The sequence below is a fragment of the Ostrea edulis genome, chromosome 6 (genome assembly GCF_947568905.1).
Source record: "Ostrea edulis chromosome 6, xbOstEdul1.1, whole genome shotgun sequence".
NCBI classification, from domain to species: Eukaryota; Metazoa; Mollusca; class Bivalvia; order Ostreida; family Ostreidae; genus Ostrea; species Ostrea edulis.
This window is the reverse complement of record NC_079169.1, coordinates 8,565,633-8,588,544: the sequence shown is the minus strand read 5'-3', so window position 1 is coordinate 8,588,544 and position 22,912 is coordinate 8,565,633. Positions and strand designations below refer to the sequence as shown.

Below are 22,912 nucleotides of genomic sequence, written 5' to 3'. Positions count from 1 at the left end.
CAGATAATCTTCTGTAAATATCCGAAACAGAACCCAGGGAACAACAACAAGCAACGGGCCCACTGAAATAGGTGTAAAATATATAAAATACCCATGAAATCAACTTTATTATTCAGCTAATTTTACATATGATCGCACATCATTCCAATTTTGCAAATAATACTATCATACTGGGGGAAAAATCATATGGTTTCGTAGTGACATCTTTAGATTTTTTGCTGAACATTGTTTCGAGGATATTAATGATTTTAAAAGTTGATTAACTTAAATCTGTAACTCAAGCATTTCATTTCTGCAATGTTTTCTCACCCCATCCTAAGGCTATGTGGAGGCGAGTGTATTTCTTCCTTTGGAGGTACCTCAGATCCACGTCTATGAGTTTTCGCAGAACATGGGCGTCCAGTGTGAGCCAGAACGTGCTGGCCACCAATGTATACACAAAGAATGTAACCAGCAATTTACACTCCCAGTGCTGTGAATGAAGACAAATAGCTTACATTTAACCCTATTGCAATGTCGTATTCTTGTATATAAAACTTTCGTCTTGTGGCGCTGGTATTGCACATCTATTACCCTATTGCAATGGCATATTTCTGTCGTCTAACAGTCAACATAAAAACATTTTTGAGAAGTGTAAATTATTGATTGTTTGTACGTTAAAACACAGTTGTGAATTGACAAAATTCCACTAGTAAAAACTACAAGGCTTGTCTATTTTCATGACACCCACGTCAACAATCGCTGAGCGCTTTTCCTCCCAAAGTGTCACATACTGACAACGCATCAACAAACAGCATGGCATCCATGCACACGCTCACCAGGCTGTTGTCCATGATCCCCAACAGTTCCCCAGTCTGACGAATGTCTTTGGAGAGAGCGAAACCGTCCTTGAGGAAATAATCCTTCAGTATCGATGTAGCAGATCGGAGGATGTAGGCAAGAAATAGGTTAATGTGGAGCATCGTGATGTTGGATTGCGTTCGTTTACACTTTAAAACAGTCCTGTCAAATCAATAGGAGAAAAGGGTAAACTACGATCTCCAAATAAGAGAGTTTCGAGTTACTGCCGGAATACCATTTCTCCCCGAATGTTATGCACAAGCCTTATGAATTTCCGGTTTCTTGCAAGTTTATTTTAAGCGGAAGAAAATTAAAGACATGACAGTTTTTTTTATTTTGAATTACCAGAGCTTAACCAATATTTCCCCTTTTGTTTGGTATTTTTTAACATGTATACATCAGTTCAAAAGGAAGAATTGAACTTGTAAAGGAACTCCTCAATAGAATACCAGTCGACAGCCTGGAAGAGGGAAGGCAGAAGACAGACCTGTGTGAGCACACCTACATGTAGTCTACATATTGCAGAAATCATTGTTCTCTATACTATTGAAATATGAATATTTCAAAAGTGTGAGAAATTACACATCGTCGGAAACCCACGGTTGACTACGCTTCGTTTCTCTCTCCATCACCCGTGGGTCCATTCATTCCTATTCGCTCGTTCTCATGAATAATTAATGAGGCAATTTGATTGGGCGCTCATAGTATACCCTGGGCGAATTTGTACAATCAACACGACGCTTTCAGCCCAATTTCGGTATACAATTCTCGTGATAGCAAAGTTAAGTTGATGCTACCTTTAAAAACAGAAGAGTTCCGTTACTATTATAACGATTACTTTGATTGGACGATATTTGTAAATATTTATTCATGAGAACGAGCAAAGAACTCGTACTATAATTACTTGTACATACATGTATGTATCGTCTGGACCGGAGGTATCGTGGATCATCAAAACTTTGATATCACGTGACTACAGTGTATAAATTCAGAATATAAAACGGTGTTCCGGCAGTAACTCGAAAACCTCCTATTACTTTGAATGTGAGCACGGATCGCTCTTGCATGCATTTAATGTTAGATATATCAATAATTTCTTTACAGTAGAATACAAATGGATACTCTAGTTGACGGTATACCAACTACATATATGTTACAGGCGAATGATACATGTACCCAGTAAACTAACAATTTCTACAACTGATCTACTGTATACGATGGCTGGTTAAGGACAGGTGAAAGAATTATTTTAAGAATGCGTTCCTACAAAATAAAATTCATTTCTACGTAATAAAATTATTTCCGTCGAAATAAAATTCATTCCGTCAAAAAAAAAATGTTCCCATAAAATAAGATTCGTTCACAGAAAATAAATTTCGTACCCTCAAAATAAAATTCGTTCGGTATTTTTTTTTCAAAATCAAGAATGTATTTTATTTCGTGTGAACGAAACTTAAATTCGTGAAATATTGCTTCCACTTGTCCTAAACCATCCACCGAAGAGGTAGATAATATCCTACTACAAAATTGAGTTATAACATAATATGTATATGTACGTTTAAAATTCGAGTTAAACATAAAACTACATCTATGTTTAAAGATCAATGGTGAACAAAATCGTGCAGTGATACTCTACATACATGTAGCAAGCTATCTTATTGAAAAATAAAGTGGGTTACTTGGCCAATCAAATTGCGTGTTACAAACGAAATGAAATCAAGACATCGCAATCGCTAACCTGTATCTGAGGTGAAGAAGTATACCAACAGCCACGGTCAGTGACACAAGGGATATCGTATAGCCGGTGATTGACATGATCTGAATGCGATCAAGGTGTTGCTGAAAAAGGGGTTTTATATTTTAGAATTAATAGTAAAAGGAGTTTGGTCAAATGCATACAACTAACACCGTACAAAAAGACCTAAAAGTGATAATTATGACAATGGTAATATAAAGCAAAAACGCTGAAAAGATGTATATATATATATATATATATATATATATAGAGAGAGAGAGAGAGAGAGAGAGAGAGAGAGAGAGAGAGAGAGATTACCGTAATGTTGTAATGTTTGTTATTTTTTCTATATACTATCAGTTACGTTATCAAACAACTTTCATCATTTCATCCAAATACAAATGTATCTGTCAAATCAGTTCCGTTATAAAGAGCGTTTAGATCATCTGTTGTAAATAACACTGGATTAAATTATTACATCCGTCATAGATTCATGCCTAGCTTCTGTTGGATTTCCTTATTTACAACAGTGTGGAAGAATATTCTTATTTTTCATTTCAGTATGTTCGTTAAATGAAATTTAAAAAAAACAAAATAATCATGTCAAGAAGTCGCTACACAGAAAATTACCCATTATATACTAATTGGGTAATAAAATGATCACGTGGTGTTTTGAATCTAGGTTTGGGACTTATTTCCTAGTTGTAGCGTCTATATTGGGGGATTAACTATTGCTATGATCCTTTGTAATTCTACTATCTTCTAATTCTATCTTCAATTAGAGAAATATACCAGGATCACTCGACGTATAATTTGCTTCGACAAACTCTACACTCTATTCGTAATCTTTTTTTTTTTATGATTTTAAACTTTGCTCATAAAAAAAAAACCCCAATCTGCAGTATTGAAATGGACGACCTGTGAGCACGTTTTGATCCTCAGTTTATGTAGGTCGCAGACGAAACATGTTGACGCACGTAAACTGATTTGTGATCTCTCTATGGGTGACAGTTGATCTACCGCCTCTGACTCTTGATTAATATTTCAGACAGACGTAACTTGTGGAACAACTATTGTGTAAAATAATAAAACAAAAATATAAAAACATAAATATGGACAGTGGAAGAGATTTGCTATTCGGCCACTGTGACGGTCTTTTAAGCGCGTTATTGCCTTCATCAACTGGTCCCTTTATTCAATCGCTATTATTATAGGTCGTGGATTACAATATACCACCGATAATACGAAGTTATGCGTATAGAGACGCCGAGCGCGATACCCTAATGGTCAGTGCGTTCCCGTCCAGACCGAGAAGTCACAGGTTGGATTCTCGATCCCGATGACAAGTCTTGTCATAGGTAGAGACTATTCCCCCACTATGTAGCCAACATTGGAAGCCAAAGAGACGGGACTTTCGGGTTTAAAACGAAGGTTCCGTGTTATGGGGAGCATTGACACGATACAGAACCCTCACTGCTACGACTTTGAGCGTCGTGTTTAAGTCAAAATTTGTGGCGCTTCAGCTAAAGCTAATGACGTCTATATAGGAATAAAAACTTTTGGAATGGGACGCGAAAAAAAATCAAGTTAGAGTACATGTTTACATGAATCGTGCAAAGTAATTCAAATGAATGGACAGCGAATATCGGGTATGAAAAATGAGACAAACGTACTGATGTAATTATCATATCTAATTTACACGCATTATTATGTATTAATTACATTCCTAAACAAAACAGCAGTAATAAAAATTCATCTAGTTTTACCCAAACCATTTAAATAGGTTTTTTATGTTACATCTCTTAGATTTCGTTCTCAGTCACGCATGTGTCATTAAGAAATATTTGCGCTAGCCCAGACATAATTTCTATCTACTTTCTTCTTGGTCAATTATCATATCACAGATTTGTTGTAATAAATGAAACATGATATATAATAAGAACTCTTTGTTGCCTTCAATGTCTATCATTTTTGCTGAAACTGATTCTGGAAAAAAAAAACTCTTGAAAGATATCATGCACGTCTAGAAATATATTTCTTGGCCTTGGTAATTCTAGAACCCTGAGGAGATGAAATATATAAATCAATAACAATCAGGTAATTTCGTACAACGACAAGAGTCAACATTGAAATTAATTTTTTTTTAGATACGGCAGTTGAAGGAAAATTTGCTTACATATAGGGATTGTCGCCCCTTTCCGTGCGCCACACACCCGTTAAAGTCTGTCCATGACCGATTTATGGTGGGGTTGATGTACCAAGTGCCATTCTCTGTACAGGTTCTCTGGGCAAATCCTGAAAAGAGGACTTCCATTTTAGAAATAACGCATGGTATCTCTCTATAGAAATTAAAATGATTTTAGAACTTACAAGTGTTTGGTGTTTCTGTCTCGGCAACTCCCCGCGGGATTGTAATTTCGTTAGACATTGAGAAACGATTTTGCAATGCAATCTTCTTAATGCATAATGAACCTTCGGTTTTGGTTGCTCGTTATACTATTGGAACAAGGTCATTTTCTTGTCTGAATGAAATAATTTCATGTTGCTGAATTTCACTGACTCATCACAATGTGGCTTATCTCATTCATTGATATGCGTATCAATTCTCATATTTAATCAGAAATTGGTTGCCTTTTTCATTACTTAAATTTGTTGGGAGACCCCAGACTATCTCACCGACATCCAGTATTCATCATTCTAGAGCTAGACAATTCTTTGCTAAAACAGATATGTTGGAATATATATACGTATTGTTGTAACGAAGCATTTACACCAACGTTCATTGCGCTGAAGTTATTCGTATTCTCCTACGATTTCTATTACATTAAAAACTCTAGCATTCTTCTATCTTATCTACATTTGTATTAGCAATCTCCTATGATTGCTATTGGCTTAAAAAGTCTTTTTTTCTGTGTATATTTTTACTCTGTTCAAATATCAGCAACCTCCTGTGATTTGAATCTGCCTATACAACTACTTGCTATTTGATCGTATGTTTCTAAACGTAGGACGTTTCAAACAAACAAGTGTCTAATTACATGTACATATCTGTATTATCTTCGTGAATTATGATTACCGTTATAGGATATTTCAATGTAATATACATTTATTAATTCTAGTTTTGAATAAGTCAAAGAGGAATAAGGGTCTCAATAAGAATAGATAAAACGCTTTTATTTGAAAAGAATTGTGAATCCATAAAACCTAATTAAGACTATATCTCCTGGGTATAAACTTAGACATCACTACAAATTGTCGAAGCCAGAAATATATTTTCTTAGAAATGAAAAATGACCACACAAGTCCCTACGTAGTTCCAGATAACCAAACTAATATCACTTAAAAGGTTTACAGAAAAATGGATATATACATGTAGGTACAATGTATGCCATTAGGCTGGTCACAATTATAGAATGAATATCTGGAAATAGACATTGATAGAACACCTTGCTTATTTTTATATTTGAATAAGGACTTGTTTGGACAGTTCTTTTCTTATTTAATCGACTCGTTCTTTGTTATCAATTGTATCAGAAATTTCTGACGGTTCTATGTCTTTGTTAAACACTACTGCCGTAGTTTTCATATTACATGTAACACACGATGAACATAATATCGTAACCGAGATAGAGTGACCTCATAATAACTGCCTGTCTCCCTATAGCTGTGTACATTACCGGACTAGGAATGTAACGACAGACTGTCTGTCTGTACATTACCGGACTAGGAATATAACGACGGACTGTCTGTCTGTACATTACCGGACTAGGAATGTAACGACGGACTTTCTGTCTGTACACTACCGGACTAGGAATGTAACGACAGACTGTCTGTCTGTACATTACCGGACTAGGAATATAACGACGGACTGTCTGTCTGTACATTACCGGACTAGGAATATAACGACGGACTGTCTGTCTGTACATTACCGGACTAGGAATATAACGACGGACTGTCTGTCTGTACACTACCGGACTAGGAATGTAACGACAGACTGCCTGTTTGTACATTACCGGACTAGGAATATAACGACGGACTGTCTGTCTGTACACTACCGGACTAGGAATATAACGACGGACTGTCTGTCTGTACATTACCGGACCAGGAATATAACGACGGACTTTCTGTCTGTACACTACCGGACTAGGAATGTAACGACAGACTGCCTGTTTGTACATTACCGGACTAGGAATATAACGACGGACTGTCTGTCTGTACACTACCGGACTAGGAATATAACGACGGACTGTCTGTCTGTACACTACCGGACTAGGAATGTAACGACGAACTGTCTGTCTGTACAGTACCGGACTAGGAATATAACGACGGACTGTCTGTCTGTACAGTACCGGACTAGGAATATAACGACGGACTGTCTGTCTGTACATTACCGGACTAGGAATATAACGACGGACTGTCTGTCTGTACATTACCGGACTAGGAATATAACGACGGACTGTCTGTCTGTACACTACCGGACTAGGAATATAACGACGGACGGTCTGTCTGTACACTACCGGACTAGGAATATAACGACGGACTGTCTGTTTGTACAGTACCGGACTAGGAATGTAACAACAGACTTCCTGTCTGTACAGTACCGGACTAGGAACGTACCGACGGACTTCCTATCTGTACATTACCGGACTAGGAATGTAACGACGGACTGTCTGTCTGTACACTACCGGACTAGGAATATAACGACGAACTGTCTGTCTGTACACTACCGGACTAGGAATATAACGACGAACTGTCTGTCTGTACACTACCGGACTAGGAATGTAACGACGAACTGTCTGTCTGTACACTACCGGACTAGGAATGTAACAGCAGACTTTCTGTCTGTACATTACCGGACTAGGAATATAACGACGGACTGTCTGTATGTACACTACCGGACTAGGAATGTAACGACGAACTGTCTGTCTGTACACTACCGGACTGGGAATATAACGACGAACTGTCTGTCTGTACAGTACCGGACTAGGAATGTAACGACGGACTGTCTGTCTGTACAGTACCGGACTAGGAATATAACGACGGACTGTCTGTCTGTATATTACCGGACTAGGAATATAACGACGGACTGTCTGTCTGTACATTACTGGACTAGGAATATAACGACGGACTGTCTGTCTGTACACTACCGGACTAGGAATATAACGACGGACTGTCTGTCTGTACACTACCGGACTAGGAATATAACGACGAACTGTCTGTCTGTACAGTACCGGACTAGGAATATAACAACAGACTGTCTGTCTGTACAGTACCGGACTAGGAATATAACGACGGACTGTCTGTCTGTACATTACCGAACTAGGAACGTACCGACGGACTTCCTATCTGTACATTACCGGACTAGGAATGTAACGACGGACTGTCTGTCTGTACACTACCGGACTAGGAATATAACGACGGACTTCCTGTCTGTTCATTACCGGACTAGGAATGTAACAACGGACTTCCTGTCTGTACAGTACCGGACTAGGAATGTAAAGACGGACTTTCTGTCTATACAGTATCGGACGAGGAATGTAACAACGGACTTCCTGTCTGTTCAGTACCGGACTAGGAATGTCACGACGGACTATGAATGTAACAACGGACTGCCTATCTGTACACTACCGGACTAGGAATATAACAGCGGACTGTCTGTCTGTACACTACCGGACTATGAATGTAACGACGGACTTCCTATCTGTACAGTATCGGACTAAGAATATAACAGCGGACTTTCTGGCTGTAGAGTACCGGACTAGGAATATCACGACGGACTTTCTGTCTGTACAGTACCAGACTAGGAATGTAACGACAGATTGTCTATATACTACCGGAATAGGAATATGACGACGGACTGTCTGTCTGTACACTACCGGACAAGGAATGTAACGACAGACTTCCTGTTTGTACATTACCGGACTAGGAATATAACGATGGACTGTCTGTCTGTACAGTATCGGACTAAAAATATCACGACGGACTTTCTGTCTGTACAGTACCGGACTAGGAATTTTAAAGCGGATTTTTGTCTGTACACTACCGGACTAGGAATGTAACGACGGACTTCCTGTCTGTACACTACCGGACTAGGAATGTAACGACGGACTTCCTGTTTGTACAGTACCAGACTAGGAATGTAACGACGGACTGTCTGTCTCTACACTACCGGACTAGGAATGTAAAGGCGGATTTTCTGTCTGTACATTACCGGACTAGGAATGTAACGACGGACTTCCTGTTTGTACAGTACCAGACTAGGAATGTAACGACGGACTGTCTGTCTCTACACTACCGGACTAGGAATGTAACGACGGATTGTCTGTCTGTACACTACCGGACTAGGAATATAACGACGGACTGTCTGTCTGTACACTACCGGACTAGGAATATAACGACGGACTGTCTGTCTGTACACTACCGGACTAGGAAAGTATCGACAGACTGCCTGTCTGTACATTACCGGACTAGGAATATAACGACGGACTGTCTGTCTGTACATTACCGGACTAGGAACGTACCGACGGACTGTCTGTCTGTACACTACCGGACTAGGAATATAACGACGGACTGTCTGTCTGTACACTACCGGACTAGGAAAGTATCGACAGACTGCCTGTCTGTACACTACCGGACTAGGAATATAACGACGGACTGTCTGTCTGTACACTACCGGACTAGGAAAGTATCGACAGAATGTCTGTCTGTACAGTACCGGACTAGGGAATGTAACAACGGACTGTCTGTCTGTACACTACCGGACTAGGAATGTAACGACGGACTTTCTGTCTGTACACTACCGGACTAGGAATGTAAAAGCGGATTTTTGTATGTACACTACCGGACTAGGAATGTAACGACGGACTTTCTGTCTGTACATTACCGGACTAGGAATGTAAAAGCGGATTTTTGTATGTACACTACCGGACTAGGAATGTAACGACGGACTTTCTGTCTGTACAGTACCGGACTAGGAATGTAAAAGCGGATTTTTGTATGTACACTACCGGATTAGGAATATAACGACGGACTGCCTGTCTGTACAGTACCGGACTAGGAATGTCACGACGGACTACCTGTCTCCCCTATAGCTGTGTACATTACCGGACTAGGAATGTAAAAATGGACTGCCTTTCTGTACAGTACCGAACTAGGAATGTAACAATGGACTTCCTGTCTCCCCTATAGTTATATTCACTATCGAACTGAGAGCGTGCACTTCTATTCAGGCAAATACGTATTTTTTGTGAACCAATTCTGAATATTAAACTTCCTTTAATGCATAATACATACGTTCAATGAAATTGGCCACTTTCTAGTGAACACGCTTTCTTTTTCGAAATTGGTGTATCCACCTAGCCACTCCTAGATTTTTTTTATGCTTTACAGTATAAGTTTTTTTATGCAATGTTTGGCGGAGGAACAAAATTCAAATCCACCAAAAACTTATGAACTGTTTAGTCTACTTTTTTGAGATACCAACAAAATAATCCCGACGCCCAATTTATGTGATATACGGTACATTACAGAAGTTAAGATTTTGTGTGTGTGTGAAATACCGTACATTGGAGATGTTAAGCTTTTTTGTGTGTGTGATATACCGTACATTGGAGATGTTTAAAAGCTTTTTGTGTGTGATATACCGTACATTGGAGAAGTTAAGTTTTTTTTTCACTCGTTATGGATTATATTTGGATAGTTTGGATATATTATGGAGATAACAATGGCTCTCTTTACAGAGATGCTTTTCTTACCGTGCAGGAGAAACTTGTGGATGTAGCTAGGACATGGTTGTGTGGCCGTGGCCCCGGATTCTGTGGCGTTCCAACACATAATGTGGTCCCAGACAGGCGGACATGACAAAGCTGTTGACAAAGAATAGTTACAAAGTAATTTTGAAAATGTGATTTAAGGTAGTTCCAACCTCATGAGACTAAACAAAAATAAATCATACCTGGGTCCGTCACTGGAAGGAGTTATATTAAATTATCGTATGAGTGTTATATACGAATTTCCTGTTTTTATTTCATTCCGAAACATGCAACAGAGTTTTAAGACAATTGGTGTCTCTGGAGAATTTTGTCATCTAATCCAAAATCAGCGTGCCAAAAACGGCCTAACAATCGATATGAAAGAAGTCAGAAAGCATTTGACCCAATGATAGGTTGTATTGGCAAACTAGATTGTTATAAAGACCATTAAATTTATTATATGATACTGACTTTAAACGACACTGTTGAAACTCCTGCACCAGCAACTTGTTGTCATTAGCCTGCCTTGGTTTAAAAACTGATCATACACAGAACAAGCTCTTGCGTATCGAATCAGTTGAGAGATATAAACACCATATGCAGGTGATAATGGAATATTGCTACATAAATATGGGAAGTTGAGATGGGGAAGCTGGAATCATCCCGTTTATCATTACCGTTAATATCTATTTTCAATCAAATATGGAAGTATAAAGCAGAAGTGGACGACCCTGTGGTGTTTTTTATTTCGACTTCACAGGGATATATCGACCTGAAAACTAGATAGCTATAATAGTTTTACCATATTTACATTTGGTCATCATTGGTCGCCTGGTGGTCAGAGTGCTCACATGATTATCGTGATGTCGGCGTGTGACTCTCGATCACGGCACCACGTAAATCATAGCGACTGGTCACGGCACCACGTAAATCATAGCGACTGGTCACGGCACCACGTAAATCATAGCGACTGGTCCTTAACTAAGCGCCAGACAATACAAATGAGAGTCACGGGTCCGGCATGAACAACTTATATTCCGTGTCATTGTCATAATAAAAGACTCTCACTGCATTTCTCATTGCACTATCAAAATTTAATTATGTAAATAAAAGTTCTGCGAATACTGTCTTAATAGTGATAAATTGGCGAGAAAGCTATGGCCAGGAGCCTTTTCATCTCAAAAGTATTATGTTTTCGAATATATTGGATGAGGAAATAATTAACGCCAGCAAAAAGAACCCTCGATGTCGTGAAATGAAGGAAAAATAGTCATGGAAGCTAAAATAATAATTCAAAATTAAGAGATAATAATAAAGAAAACATCCAGAAAAAGCGTTTGTGAAGAAGTTTCTAAATACAGCAGGGGGATATGTCTTTCAAATTTACGTTTTGATGTGATATAACAATGACTGGTGTTAAATGTTTATGTGATTTTCCGATATCTGTGTTGACTTAGGGAATCAAAAAATTAGATTTGTTTCAATTCACAATGTATTGTCTTTCTCTCTTATTTTCAGTCTACCTGTAGACGTCAAAAACGTCTTTGGGTTTACCTGGCATTGTCCAATAATTTGAAAATTAATGTCATAAATATGACACATTTTCCGGTCAAAAGCAACCTTGTGAAAATCATGAAGCAGATATTCAGGAGTCAAGAGTATTCTAAAGATTTAATGCATTATCAGGTTATGAGCCATAACTCCCTACCCAGGGACCGAAAATATTTATCCTGGGCTTATGAATTTCACAAGTTTGGTAGATGTCCTTATATGCCACCATCACTACACATCTAGTTTTTATGCGTTGTAGATGGAATTGTTTGTGATTTGTAGGTAGGAGTGTTTGTGCTTTGTGGGTAGGAGTGTTTGTGCTTTGTAGGTAGGAGTTTGTGTGCGTTGTAGGTAGGAGTTTGTGTGTTTTGTAGGTAGGAGTTTGTGTGTTTTGTAGGTAGGAGTTTGTGTGTTTTGTAGGTAGGAGTTTGTGTGTTTTGTAGGTAGGAGTTTCTGTGCTTTGTAGGTAGGAGTTTCTGTGCTTTGTAGGTAGGGGTATTTGTGCTTTGTAGGTAGGAGTGTTTGTGTGGTGTAGGTAGAGGTTGTGCTTTGTAGGTATGGGTATTTGTGCGCTGTAGGTAGAAGTGTTTAGGTGTTGTAGGTAGGTGGTTTTGTGTTTTGCAGGTAGGTAGGTTTGTTTGCTTTCCGCCCTGTTAAGAATTTTTCACTCATATCGAGACGTCACCAGCTGTATGTGAAGTGCCATTAATTTAGCCCTTTTTAGTGCATATGACCGTAGCAGTGAGGATTCCTTAACGGGCCAATGCCTGCCGCGACACGGGATCTCCGTTGTTAAGGTCACATCCAAAAAAGGTGATGCCAAGTGTTTAGCGAAGGAGTAATCACTACCTAAGTTTACATCTTAGGTGCAACACAAGCGGGACTCGAACTCACAACCTTCCGGTTACTAAGCGAATGATCTACCACTGAGCGACCGTTTTGTAGGTAGGTGTAAAGAAGATAGCTGTATTTTCTCTAAATGATCCTCATGTATGTAACCTCACTCTGGAGACAGAACCCCTGACTCCTGGGTCATGAATTTAAAAAGGTTGCCATGATGTACATAACAAAGTATCTTGTTTATTTCCTAGATACCCAGGAGTAGATCACTATGTGATTCATACATCCCCACTCTAGATTCTGTATCCTGACTCAAGGACTTTGGGTTTCACAAGTTTGATTGAGGCTTCCGTGCTCAGTGTCATAACTATGTACTTTTGTTTGCTAGATGTTCATGCAAGAACAGCGAAAGAAGTTTTAAACATTTAGATACATACATGTATGATACATTTTAACACGGTTCGTATATATTTTGTAACTCCTTGGAGATTAAACTCATAACCAGTCCTACCCCATGAGACGAATGAAGCAAGAAATACGAAATGCACAATTGTCGTTCCGATATGGCGAAACTTAGTCATGTATATCTGAGGAGTACGAAATGTTCAAAAGTTGACGAACTACGACGGACAGACGAGGATATCCATTACGCAAATAGTTTATATGAGTGATGAGTGATTGATTTTATATTGTTTAACGTCCCTCTCGACAATATTTCATTCATATGGCGACGTCACCACTGCCTGTGAAGGGCTGCAAAATTTAGGCCTATGCTCGGCGCTTACGGCCTTGGAGCAGGGAAGGATCTTTTTCGTGCCACACCTGCTGTGACACGGGGTGTCGGTTTTTGCGCATCCGAAGGACCGCCCCATTTAGAAGCCTCATACGACAAGCAAGGGGTACTGAAGACCTACTCTAACTCACGGGACCATATGAGTGATGAAGATGCCCTAATACTCCTCACTACATTCTGTGTGCATGTACATGTATTCATACACCACGAGGCAACAGCGCGTGCAAATACATTGCATATATAATTTTGTTGAATGAGCACGATATACACTATATTTATTATGATTCATACATGCACGGGAATTGTTCACAACCTAAGGAAATGACCATCATTACCATTGGTCACGATGTCGAAGGCAAAGACATTGGGAATAGAATATCATGATTCATGTATATTACACACGTTAGCAGTAATGTAAAACTTATACGGTACCAATTTTGATGCACCAGATGCGCATTTCGACAAATAATGTCTCTTCAGTGATGCTCAACCGAAATGTTTGAAATCCGAAATAACTATGAAGTTTTAGATCTAAATATAGCCAAAAACAGCGTGCCAAACAAACAAGTGGAGCCAAATTCGTCCAAGGATAAGAGCTATGCATGAGGGAGATAATCCTTAATTTTGAAATGAATTTCTAAATTTAATAACAGCAATTAAATATACATCCGTATTTTCAAGCTAGTGAGCTGTAGAGACCCTCGGGGACTAACAGTCCACCAGCAGAGGCCTCGACCCAGGGGTCATAATGTAAAACTTATACGGTACCAATTTTGATACACTAGATGCGAATTTCGACAAATAATGTCTCTTCAGTGATGCTATATGATTTTAACGCATATTTGATTGATTGTTTTGCTGTTTTCTGCCACACTCAACAATTTTTCAGTTATGTGGTGGCGCCCAGTTTTTATTGGTGTAAGAGAGAACCCAGAAGTTTTTATTGGTGTAAGAGAGAACCCAGTTACAATGTACCTGGGAAGAGACCACCGACCTTCCGAAAGGGGATTCGAACCTGCGCCGACCAGAGGTGAGAGGCCGTGTGATTTTGAGCGCGATGCTCTAACCACTCGGCCACGGAGGCCCTTAACGCATAATGACGACAACAATATAAACTTATTATATTTCGTGATTATCACCGTAGTGGCGCCTCGTTAATCCGGATAGTGTTTCCAAGAAAGTGGTCCGGGAAAATGAAACGTCCGGATAACTTAATTTTGATTTAAACAATATTTTATTATGTATGAAATACAAATGGATTAGACAACAGGCACTGCCTATATCAGCCTTCTCCATGCAAGTACATAGTCAAGGTCATACATATATGTTTGATTACATGTTTGTATAATTACAAATGAGTAATAAAAATGATACTGTTTGGTAACAGCAATATGATATATAGATTAGCGATATGTTTCAAATTCTATAGTAATTTACAACTTTTTGTGATAAGTTAATCATATCTATTTGAATTACATACAATTCACAATAATCATATATTTGTATATTTTCAATAAATTAATTGTGACACAATTTATTTCAAAGCATGACAAGCCAAACATACAATGCTTGCAAATATCCTGGTTTTTAAAAAAAAATATTAAATGACCTTAATGGAACCTTTCATCAACTGCTTAGATCTGGCGCCGCGCACTAAGCATCTGATTACGCTAATACATGAAGGACAATTCATACCAATAAAAACAAATGAATGCATGGGTCACTCGGACGCGTAGTTGTCTATACACATGTACACAACTGCGTACCCATCATTTGAAAGAGAGAGAGAGAGAGAGAGGAGAGAGAATAAAATTCCTGAAAAATAGAAAACATTGTAAATTTTTCTTTGATTGCAAAAGTTCGAATAGTACACATATTCCTCCTCCCTTATATAACTCTTTGCAAATTATTCCCACTGTTTTGGACTTGATTGAGAAATCATGGGGGGAAATTGCATTTCATACGGTAAATTGTATTAATGTTACTTACAAAAACATAATGTTAGCTTTATATTTCATCATTTTAAAAAAAAAAAAAAGGTTTGTAGCAAGTTTCAAGTGATCTCGAATTACAGATGCACATGTATAGAGGAACATTTAAATCATCACACATCGTATTCCGGTGCGTAGAGTATAATCCGCAATCTTATCAATTATTCTCTGCATAATTCATATCCAGTGTTGATTTCGTGTTTCACAAAGCGTCCCAAAGGTATATGTGTGCCAGTACATTTCTTTATATACTTTATATTCCGTACTGATGTTCTACTTATTTATTATTGATTGATTTATACACGGCTTAAAACAAGATATTACATGTACATTTTACATGACGTTGATTTCTTAATTATGTTAAAATGTTACTTAAACCCATACAGCGATTACTAGTATAGAATTCATGCGGAAAATGCGTATATTAAATACAGAATAAAACAAGAAGTAAACGAGAAATAGCGTGTCCAATCGACTTTAGATAATGTGAAATTATATGTAATTAGATGAGAGTGATAACGTCTTTAATGATACTAAAAAGAAACACGCGTGGTGCATTTTATGGTTTTAAATCTGATAGAAACATGATATTGCTTTCAAGTCCTCTGTTTTCTTCGTATTCCAGACTTTTTACTCGGTGAAAAAGAAATATGATAGACCTCTAAAGTCATCCTTGGGATTTGTTTAATTTATTTCCACATTTAAGAAAACGCCATCAGTTATCTTTGACATTAAAAAGAACTGAAATTAAGAACGAATCTCATAAACCCGTCTCCCGTGCGTCCGGGGGTGACCGGTATCGATCTCTTTGTTGTAAAATTTGATATTTTGAAGCCGTTGACACACAAATCATCGTTTGATGTTGCACACCGTAAAATTCGTTCACTCAGTGCATCTGTATTTATAATGAGGGACAGCAGTATTACTTTTCAAATGAGGTGCGATTTTCGATTTATTTTCCTCAACTAATGATTAACATTCTCACATCTTAGTGTAATTCTAATTCATATTCCGGACAATATTGTAATAATGAAGCTTTATTTTAAAAGGGCAACCCGATCAGAATACAGAGCGCTGTTGTTTCTGCCCTTACATGATGCCGCTAACGTCAACTAGAAATCCACTGACAAGTGACGTCATATTAAATGAGAAGCGTGTCATCATCGTCTATCATAATTTCTTGTGTTCAAAACCTTACAATGAAAAAGAAAAACCATTATCGTGTTCGAAATTATTCCAAATAATTGTATACTTAATATCCGAGGCTATAAAAGTGGGGTTTTGATATATAGTCCGAGATATTGTTAGAGGGTGTTGAGATTTGAGCGTATCTCATTATAATACAAGTAAAGAATTGTATATTTCTGTACCACACCCTAAATCAACCTGAAAATAAATTAAATTAAATCGTGATTTTAATTTCAATCCAGACGATTTATACAAGGTATGAAACAGAGGCAGGTATTTTTTCTAAATGTATATTCCGTATTTTTTTAAATTAAAAAATCGTCTTATTGATCAATTCAGATTAGATCTTCTACCAGTGGTGACGTCTCCATGTGGGTAAAATATTCTCGAGACACAATCAATCAACAGATTGTCCATACACGGCGACGTATGATAAATTTCAATTAAAGAATTGTGAAATTTCCGTTTTTGATGGAAATCCAACAGCTGCGTCTCTGACGGAATATTCCAGATCTTTAATATATGCCTCTAGTGCTAACTTCCCCACCTCTTCTGATTCTACTCCCTTATTAACCCCTACACACATACATGTAACTACGTAAATGGCGGGAAGACTCACATCTACCGTGTTGCAGGATCTCAGTGTACTTTTGTTTCCGCTGTGTAATTCAATTTCGCAACCTACGGACCTTTTTCATGACATAATCCACCCAAATCAAGCACACGACAAACTGAGAAAGTGCTCATAATGACATCTATTATTAAACTGGATACCTAAACGTTAATTACGGAGTGCTGATTATGATTCTGATCACGCAGGCGAAGCTCTAGTCGTGTATGCATTTTAGGAATGATTTCTGAAAATAACAAATCTTAAAACTCGAGAGTACACTACTGAACAAAGATATCTAAAGGTTAAACCACTTGCAAGTTTCTTAGAACTTTTACGGGCAAAAAGTTCACCCCAGTCATATCCACGAAAACCACCCTATTCTGAAATCCATCGATATAACGCTTTACGATGCAGTACTTCTTTGTTTTGTAAAAAGTAAATCAACTACACAGAAACTGTAAGAAAATCGAAACGAAGATATCAGTACTATCAAAATGTATATTAATAATATGTATACATGTATGTATATACACGTCGTATAGATTTGGCCATGTATTCTCTATATATACTTTATAGGGATATATGCACGTTTATATATATACTTTATAGCGACGTAAGCTGTTCTCTCGGGAATATTTCACTCCACAGGGGCTAAGCCCGTTTTGGGCCCGAACTCTGTGATACCATAAATATAGAAAGGGGTCTAACTGTGATCCAGATAAAAAAAAACTAATCACTCGCTTCAAATGCCTAAAAAAAATCTTAAACTAGGTATGCTATACGTAATTTGTCATTTCCTCGCATAGATTAATGGTATAACTATTTCAAGTCACAGGTTCTTAAGATAACAAAGATATACGTCATCGTTCTCTCGTTTTCACTTGTTTATTTTTACTAGGACATTTACCGGTCCAGGTCACGGAGTCGTTTCTCGCCTATGACAGCAGCGAAATTTAGACTAGTGTGGAAGATTTCGGACCTGTCAATTAAAATTTCAAATCAATTATACGCTACTTACTTCCTCATACTTTAATAATGTTCTTCGTGTAGACGTTACAAGACTTATTTTTCCTCAGCAGCATAACTGTTGACAAGATCTGCCATTTTAATGAAAGCACTAAATACCCGATAGACTTAAAATCTCAAACACCTTAAAATTGATCAAAGCATTATTCTTGTGATATTGCACCCAGAGAAGGAAATTGAACATTACTTTTTGGCTTTCTTAAGTTTTTTGTTTTTGTTTATTTTATTTCATTTAGATTATTTTACTCACTCACTCACTCTTTAAAGTTTTAGATATTTCGGGTCTTTAGTCCGTTTCTCAAAAGGGCAGTTAGAGTCAGGAGTTGATGTTTTGTAAAATAAGCGACCCAGATACCGTGAACATAGAGAAGTTTATTAAACTATGAGGAAGTAAGTAGCGTATAATTGATTTGAAATTTTATTGACAGGTCCGAAATCTTCCATACTAGTCTGAATTTCGCTGCTGTCCTAGGCGAGAAACGACTCCGTGACCTGGACCGGTAGATGTCCTAGTAAAAATAAACAAGTGAAATCGAGAGAACGATGACGTATATCTTTGTTATTTTAATAACCCGTGACTTGAAAGGCATGCAAGTAGTTAAACCATTAATTTGTGCAAGGAAAACGACAAATTGCTTATAGCATACCTAGTTTAAGATTTTTTAGGCATTTGAAGCGAGTGGTTAGATTTTTATCTGGGTCACAGTTAGATCCCTTTCTATATTTATGGTACCACAGAGTTCGGGCCCAAAACGGGTTTAACCCCTGTGTTTCACTCATATGGAGACGTCATCATTGCCGGTGAAGGGCTGCAAAATTTAGGCCTATATGCTCGGCGCTTATTGGCCATTGAGCAGGGAAGGATCTTTATCTTGCCACACCTGCTGTGACACGGGACCACGTTTTTTTTTTATGGTTTCATCAGAAGGACCGCCTCATCTAGTTGCTTCTTACGACAAGCAAGGGGTACTGAGGACCTATTCTAGCCCGGATCCCCACGGGATTCATCATGATACAACTTGTCTGCTATGGTGAAATATGTATCATGTTTCATTCTAGTTTTGTGACTCCAAGCCAACATTGCCCGTGTAATTTTGACCTTGAAAAACAATGGTGTACTTCCTCTAATCATCTGGAACATGTGTACCAAGTTTGATGACCCTAGCCTATTCAGTATTGTTTTTATCTGACAGACCCATAAGGTACGGGCGTACCACCATACCACATCACAACCCGTCAATGACTGGTATAAACATGTACAACTACATACTGTATATTCAAATACACCATGGGACATTTGAGCCTCCGTGGCCGAGTGGTTAGAGCATCACACTCAAAATCACACGGCCTCTCACCTCTGTTGGCGCGGGTTTGAATCCCGCTCGCGCCGGTAAGTGAGAAAGTTTCCCAGTTTACTTTCGGAAGGTCGGTACAATCACGTGTCTTTTGGGGTCTTTGGTTGTAGTTTTATTACGTTACTACAATACTCAGATATCCTTCTGATAAAACCAGTATATCCTGTATTTATTGAGGAGAATGAGTAGCTTTATTGTAGGGGTAAACTCTATTTGGGTCTCTTTCCAGGTACATTGTATCTGGGTTCTCTGTGGGCGTCACCAGATAACTGAAAAATTGTTGAGTGTGGCGGAAAACATCAATCAATCAATTACAACATGCCGAAGCCAATCAAATAGAATCAAAATATTCATAAATCTCAGACAACTACATTGAACATTTTGGTCATGGCGAACATAAAACAACAAACATGTAGACTTAGTACCAATGCACCGCCCCGTGGTATCTTTTGCATTACAGTCAATCATATGTACTTATACTACCTTTACTATTATTACATGTAGTGTTGTTATGTACATGTATATATATATATATTTTTTTTTTTTCCTGTGTGTATTTCTGACTGTTTTGCATTAGGATACACGGTGGTACTTACATATAATGCAAATAAGTATTATCATGTTCAAATGTCTCATGTATGAACATTGCTCATACTAACAGTGCATATTTTACTCTTGTTTTATTCTTTTCTTTTTATCATTATTTTTTTTATATAAACATTGCACATTGAGATGTTAACAATCATGTATGTTGTATGCCCGAGAGGGCCCTAATATGAAAATAAATCATATTCTGTAACACCGGTGTATTTTTGTAAATACATCTATGCATTTCAACTTGCGTTTCATGCGACCAACTCAGGAAATATGTAAGTATTTTTATGCATTGAAAACGATTTCGAAATTCTTTTGAAATGTAGATCTATCTATAAATTGCATACTACATGTATATGTACTTGGACATAGGAAATCAAAGAATAATGAAAACTTAATGCTGTTTACCGTCATGCCGTATACCTTCACATTGACCTGTATTAGTTTGGTACCGTGTGCTTATTGACTTGGAATTATAGAATGTATTTCGTTAACTACAAGATATCACATTTGATGGAGAAACTTGTATTTGATTAAAGCACGTTTAAAATAAATATTTCTGAGATAGATAATGAAATACTTAATCTGTACAGCACACAAACTTTAGTTTTACAATTCACAAAAATATGCTTTAATAAGAGAGAGCGAGAGAGAAAGATTAACTAGAAAGCGAGAGAGAGAGAGAGAGAGAGAGATATAACGTTTTACTTCTAAAAATGTGTTGCAGTTCCGAAGATAAAAAAAAAAGTAACGTATTTTAAGATAAATTTAAAAATTTGACGAAAACCTGTGGGAGAATCCTTTACCCATCCTATAAGTAGTTAAATGGAACTATATTTCGGTGACATGATCGAATGATTTCCCAATAATTCTGTAAAAACTGCCAGTTGATTACAACAGTAAAAAATATAACCTGTATATACACTGTCAACATAATCATTTCTCGGGGATTTCCGGTAAGCTGGGAAAAAATCCATGATTGTCCTAGCTTGTCGGAATGCCCCGAGTTTCATTACTTTTTTAACTTTCGGGGTCGGCTCAAAAATCATTTTGTCGAACAATTCCTTTCAGATGCGGAAATGTTCACAACAAAGTAAGCTAATTAATTGCATGTGCGTGACGAGTAACTCCATTCCTTGATTGAATGATTACAAAGTAGTTTTTTTTTTTCGTGTGTGTGTGTACGATCGAGATATTTTGATTTTTGTTTTGTTTCATTCCTTGATTGACTAGAGACAAAGCACTGTTTTTGTTTATTTTATTTTTTTTGTTTAATTCCTTGATTGACTAGAGACAAAGCACTGTTTTTTTGTTTATTTTTTGTTTTTGTTTCATTCCTTGATTGACTGGAGACAAAGCACTGTTTTTTGTTTATTTTTTTGTTTTTGTTTAATTCCTTGATTGACAATAGACAAAGCACTGTTTTTTGTTTATTTTTGTTTCATTCCTTGATTGACTAGAGACAGCACTGTTTTTGTTCATTTTTTTTTTTTTTTTTAATTCCTTGAATGACTAGAGACAAAGCACTTTTTTGTTTATTTTTTTGTTTTTGTTTAATTCCTTGATTGACTATAGACAAAACACTGTTTTTTGTTTATTTTTGTTTCATTCCTTGATTGACTAGAGACAGCACTGTTTTTGTTCATTTTTTTTTTTTTTTTAATTCTTTGATTGACTAGAGACAAAGCACTGTTGTTTATTTATTTTTTGTTTTGTTTCATTCCTTGATTGACTAGAGACAGCACTGTTTTTTTGTTTGTTTGTTTTTGTTTTGTTTTTTGTTTAATTCTTTGATTGACTAGAGACAAAGCACTGTTTTTTGTTTGTTTTTGTTTCATTCCTTGATTGACTAGAGACAAAACACTGTTTTTTGTTCATTATTTGAATTAGAGATAAAGCACTTTCTTATGTGTTTTGGACCATCAAGCCTTATTCATCGAAAAAAGAGATCGAAAATTCTGATTGTAAACCAAACCACTGCCAAACTACGAATGTGCTGGAGAATGGGAAGGGTCTCACTCCCCTCACCCTATGCCCCTATCTCTCTCCTTATATTCCCACTCTCCTCTCCCCCTTCCTTTCTCATATCTTCTTCCTCCTCTCCCTTTCTCGCTCACCCTGTCTGCCGTATATTCTTGCGAATAGTACAAGAAAATTGAATACACGTATACATATATATGTATTATTGCTGTCTACACATGTATGTAATACAAACTGACATTATTGCAAGACGTAAATCGCCCGTGTTTTCCTTGAACCATGGCTTTGTTTTTACCCATTGTCATAAGAAATTGAAAATTTCCAAATACAATTAGTTTGAAAATATGTTGCGAATTTGATACTGTTGACAGATGAACGAATGACGGACAAAGTCGCCCATGCACCGAATTAAGGCGATAGTGAAAAGGAAGGTCCTTGGGAGTGAGTAGACTTTATGGGCATTTAATACACACACAAAAACTGGATGCATGAATTAGTTTTGCTGTAATACATTCCTTAAAGAAATAAGGGATTTGTAAATTGAAAAAAAAAAACCACTTGAAATATTTTATTTTCCCTTCCTATATAACTAAATCAATAATTTTCTCCACAGTTTTGAACTTAATTTAAAAATCATGAGAATAAATTATATTTT

General features: G+C 37.3%; 1 protein-coding gene across 2 annotated transcripts in view; it reads right to left on the bottom strand.

Annotated features, from left to right (window-relative positions):
* Nucleotides 1–22,912, bottom strand: part of LOC125646136 (parathyroid hormone/parathyroid hormone-related peptide receptor-like) — a 57,145-nt gene that overhangs the window by 16,887 nt on the left and 17,346 nt on the right. For both annotated transcript variants that reach the window (XM_048872297.2, XM_048872296.2), the window contains exons 3-8: nt 10,330–10,440; nt 4,752–4,870; nt 2,579–2,679; nt 819–1,002; nt 310–472; nt 2–62 (exon numbers count right to left, since the gene is read on the bottom strand). In XM_048872297.2, coding sequence (XP_048728254.2) covers nt 2–62; nt 310–472; nt 819–1,002; nt 2,579–2,679; nt 4,752–4,870; nt 10,330–10,440 — 739 coding nt within the window. The remainder of the gene's footprint in view (nt 1; nt 63–309; nt 473–818; nt 1,003–2,578; nt 2,680–4,751; nt 4,871–10,329; nt 10,441–22,912) is intronic.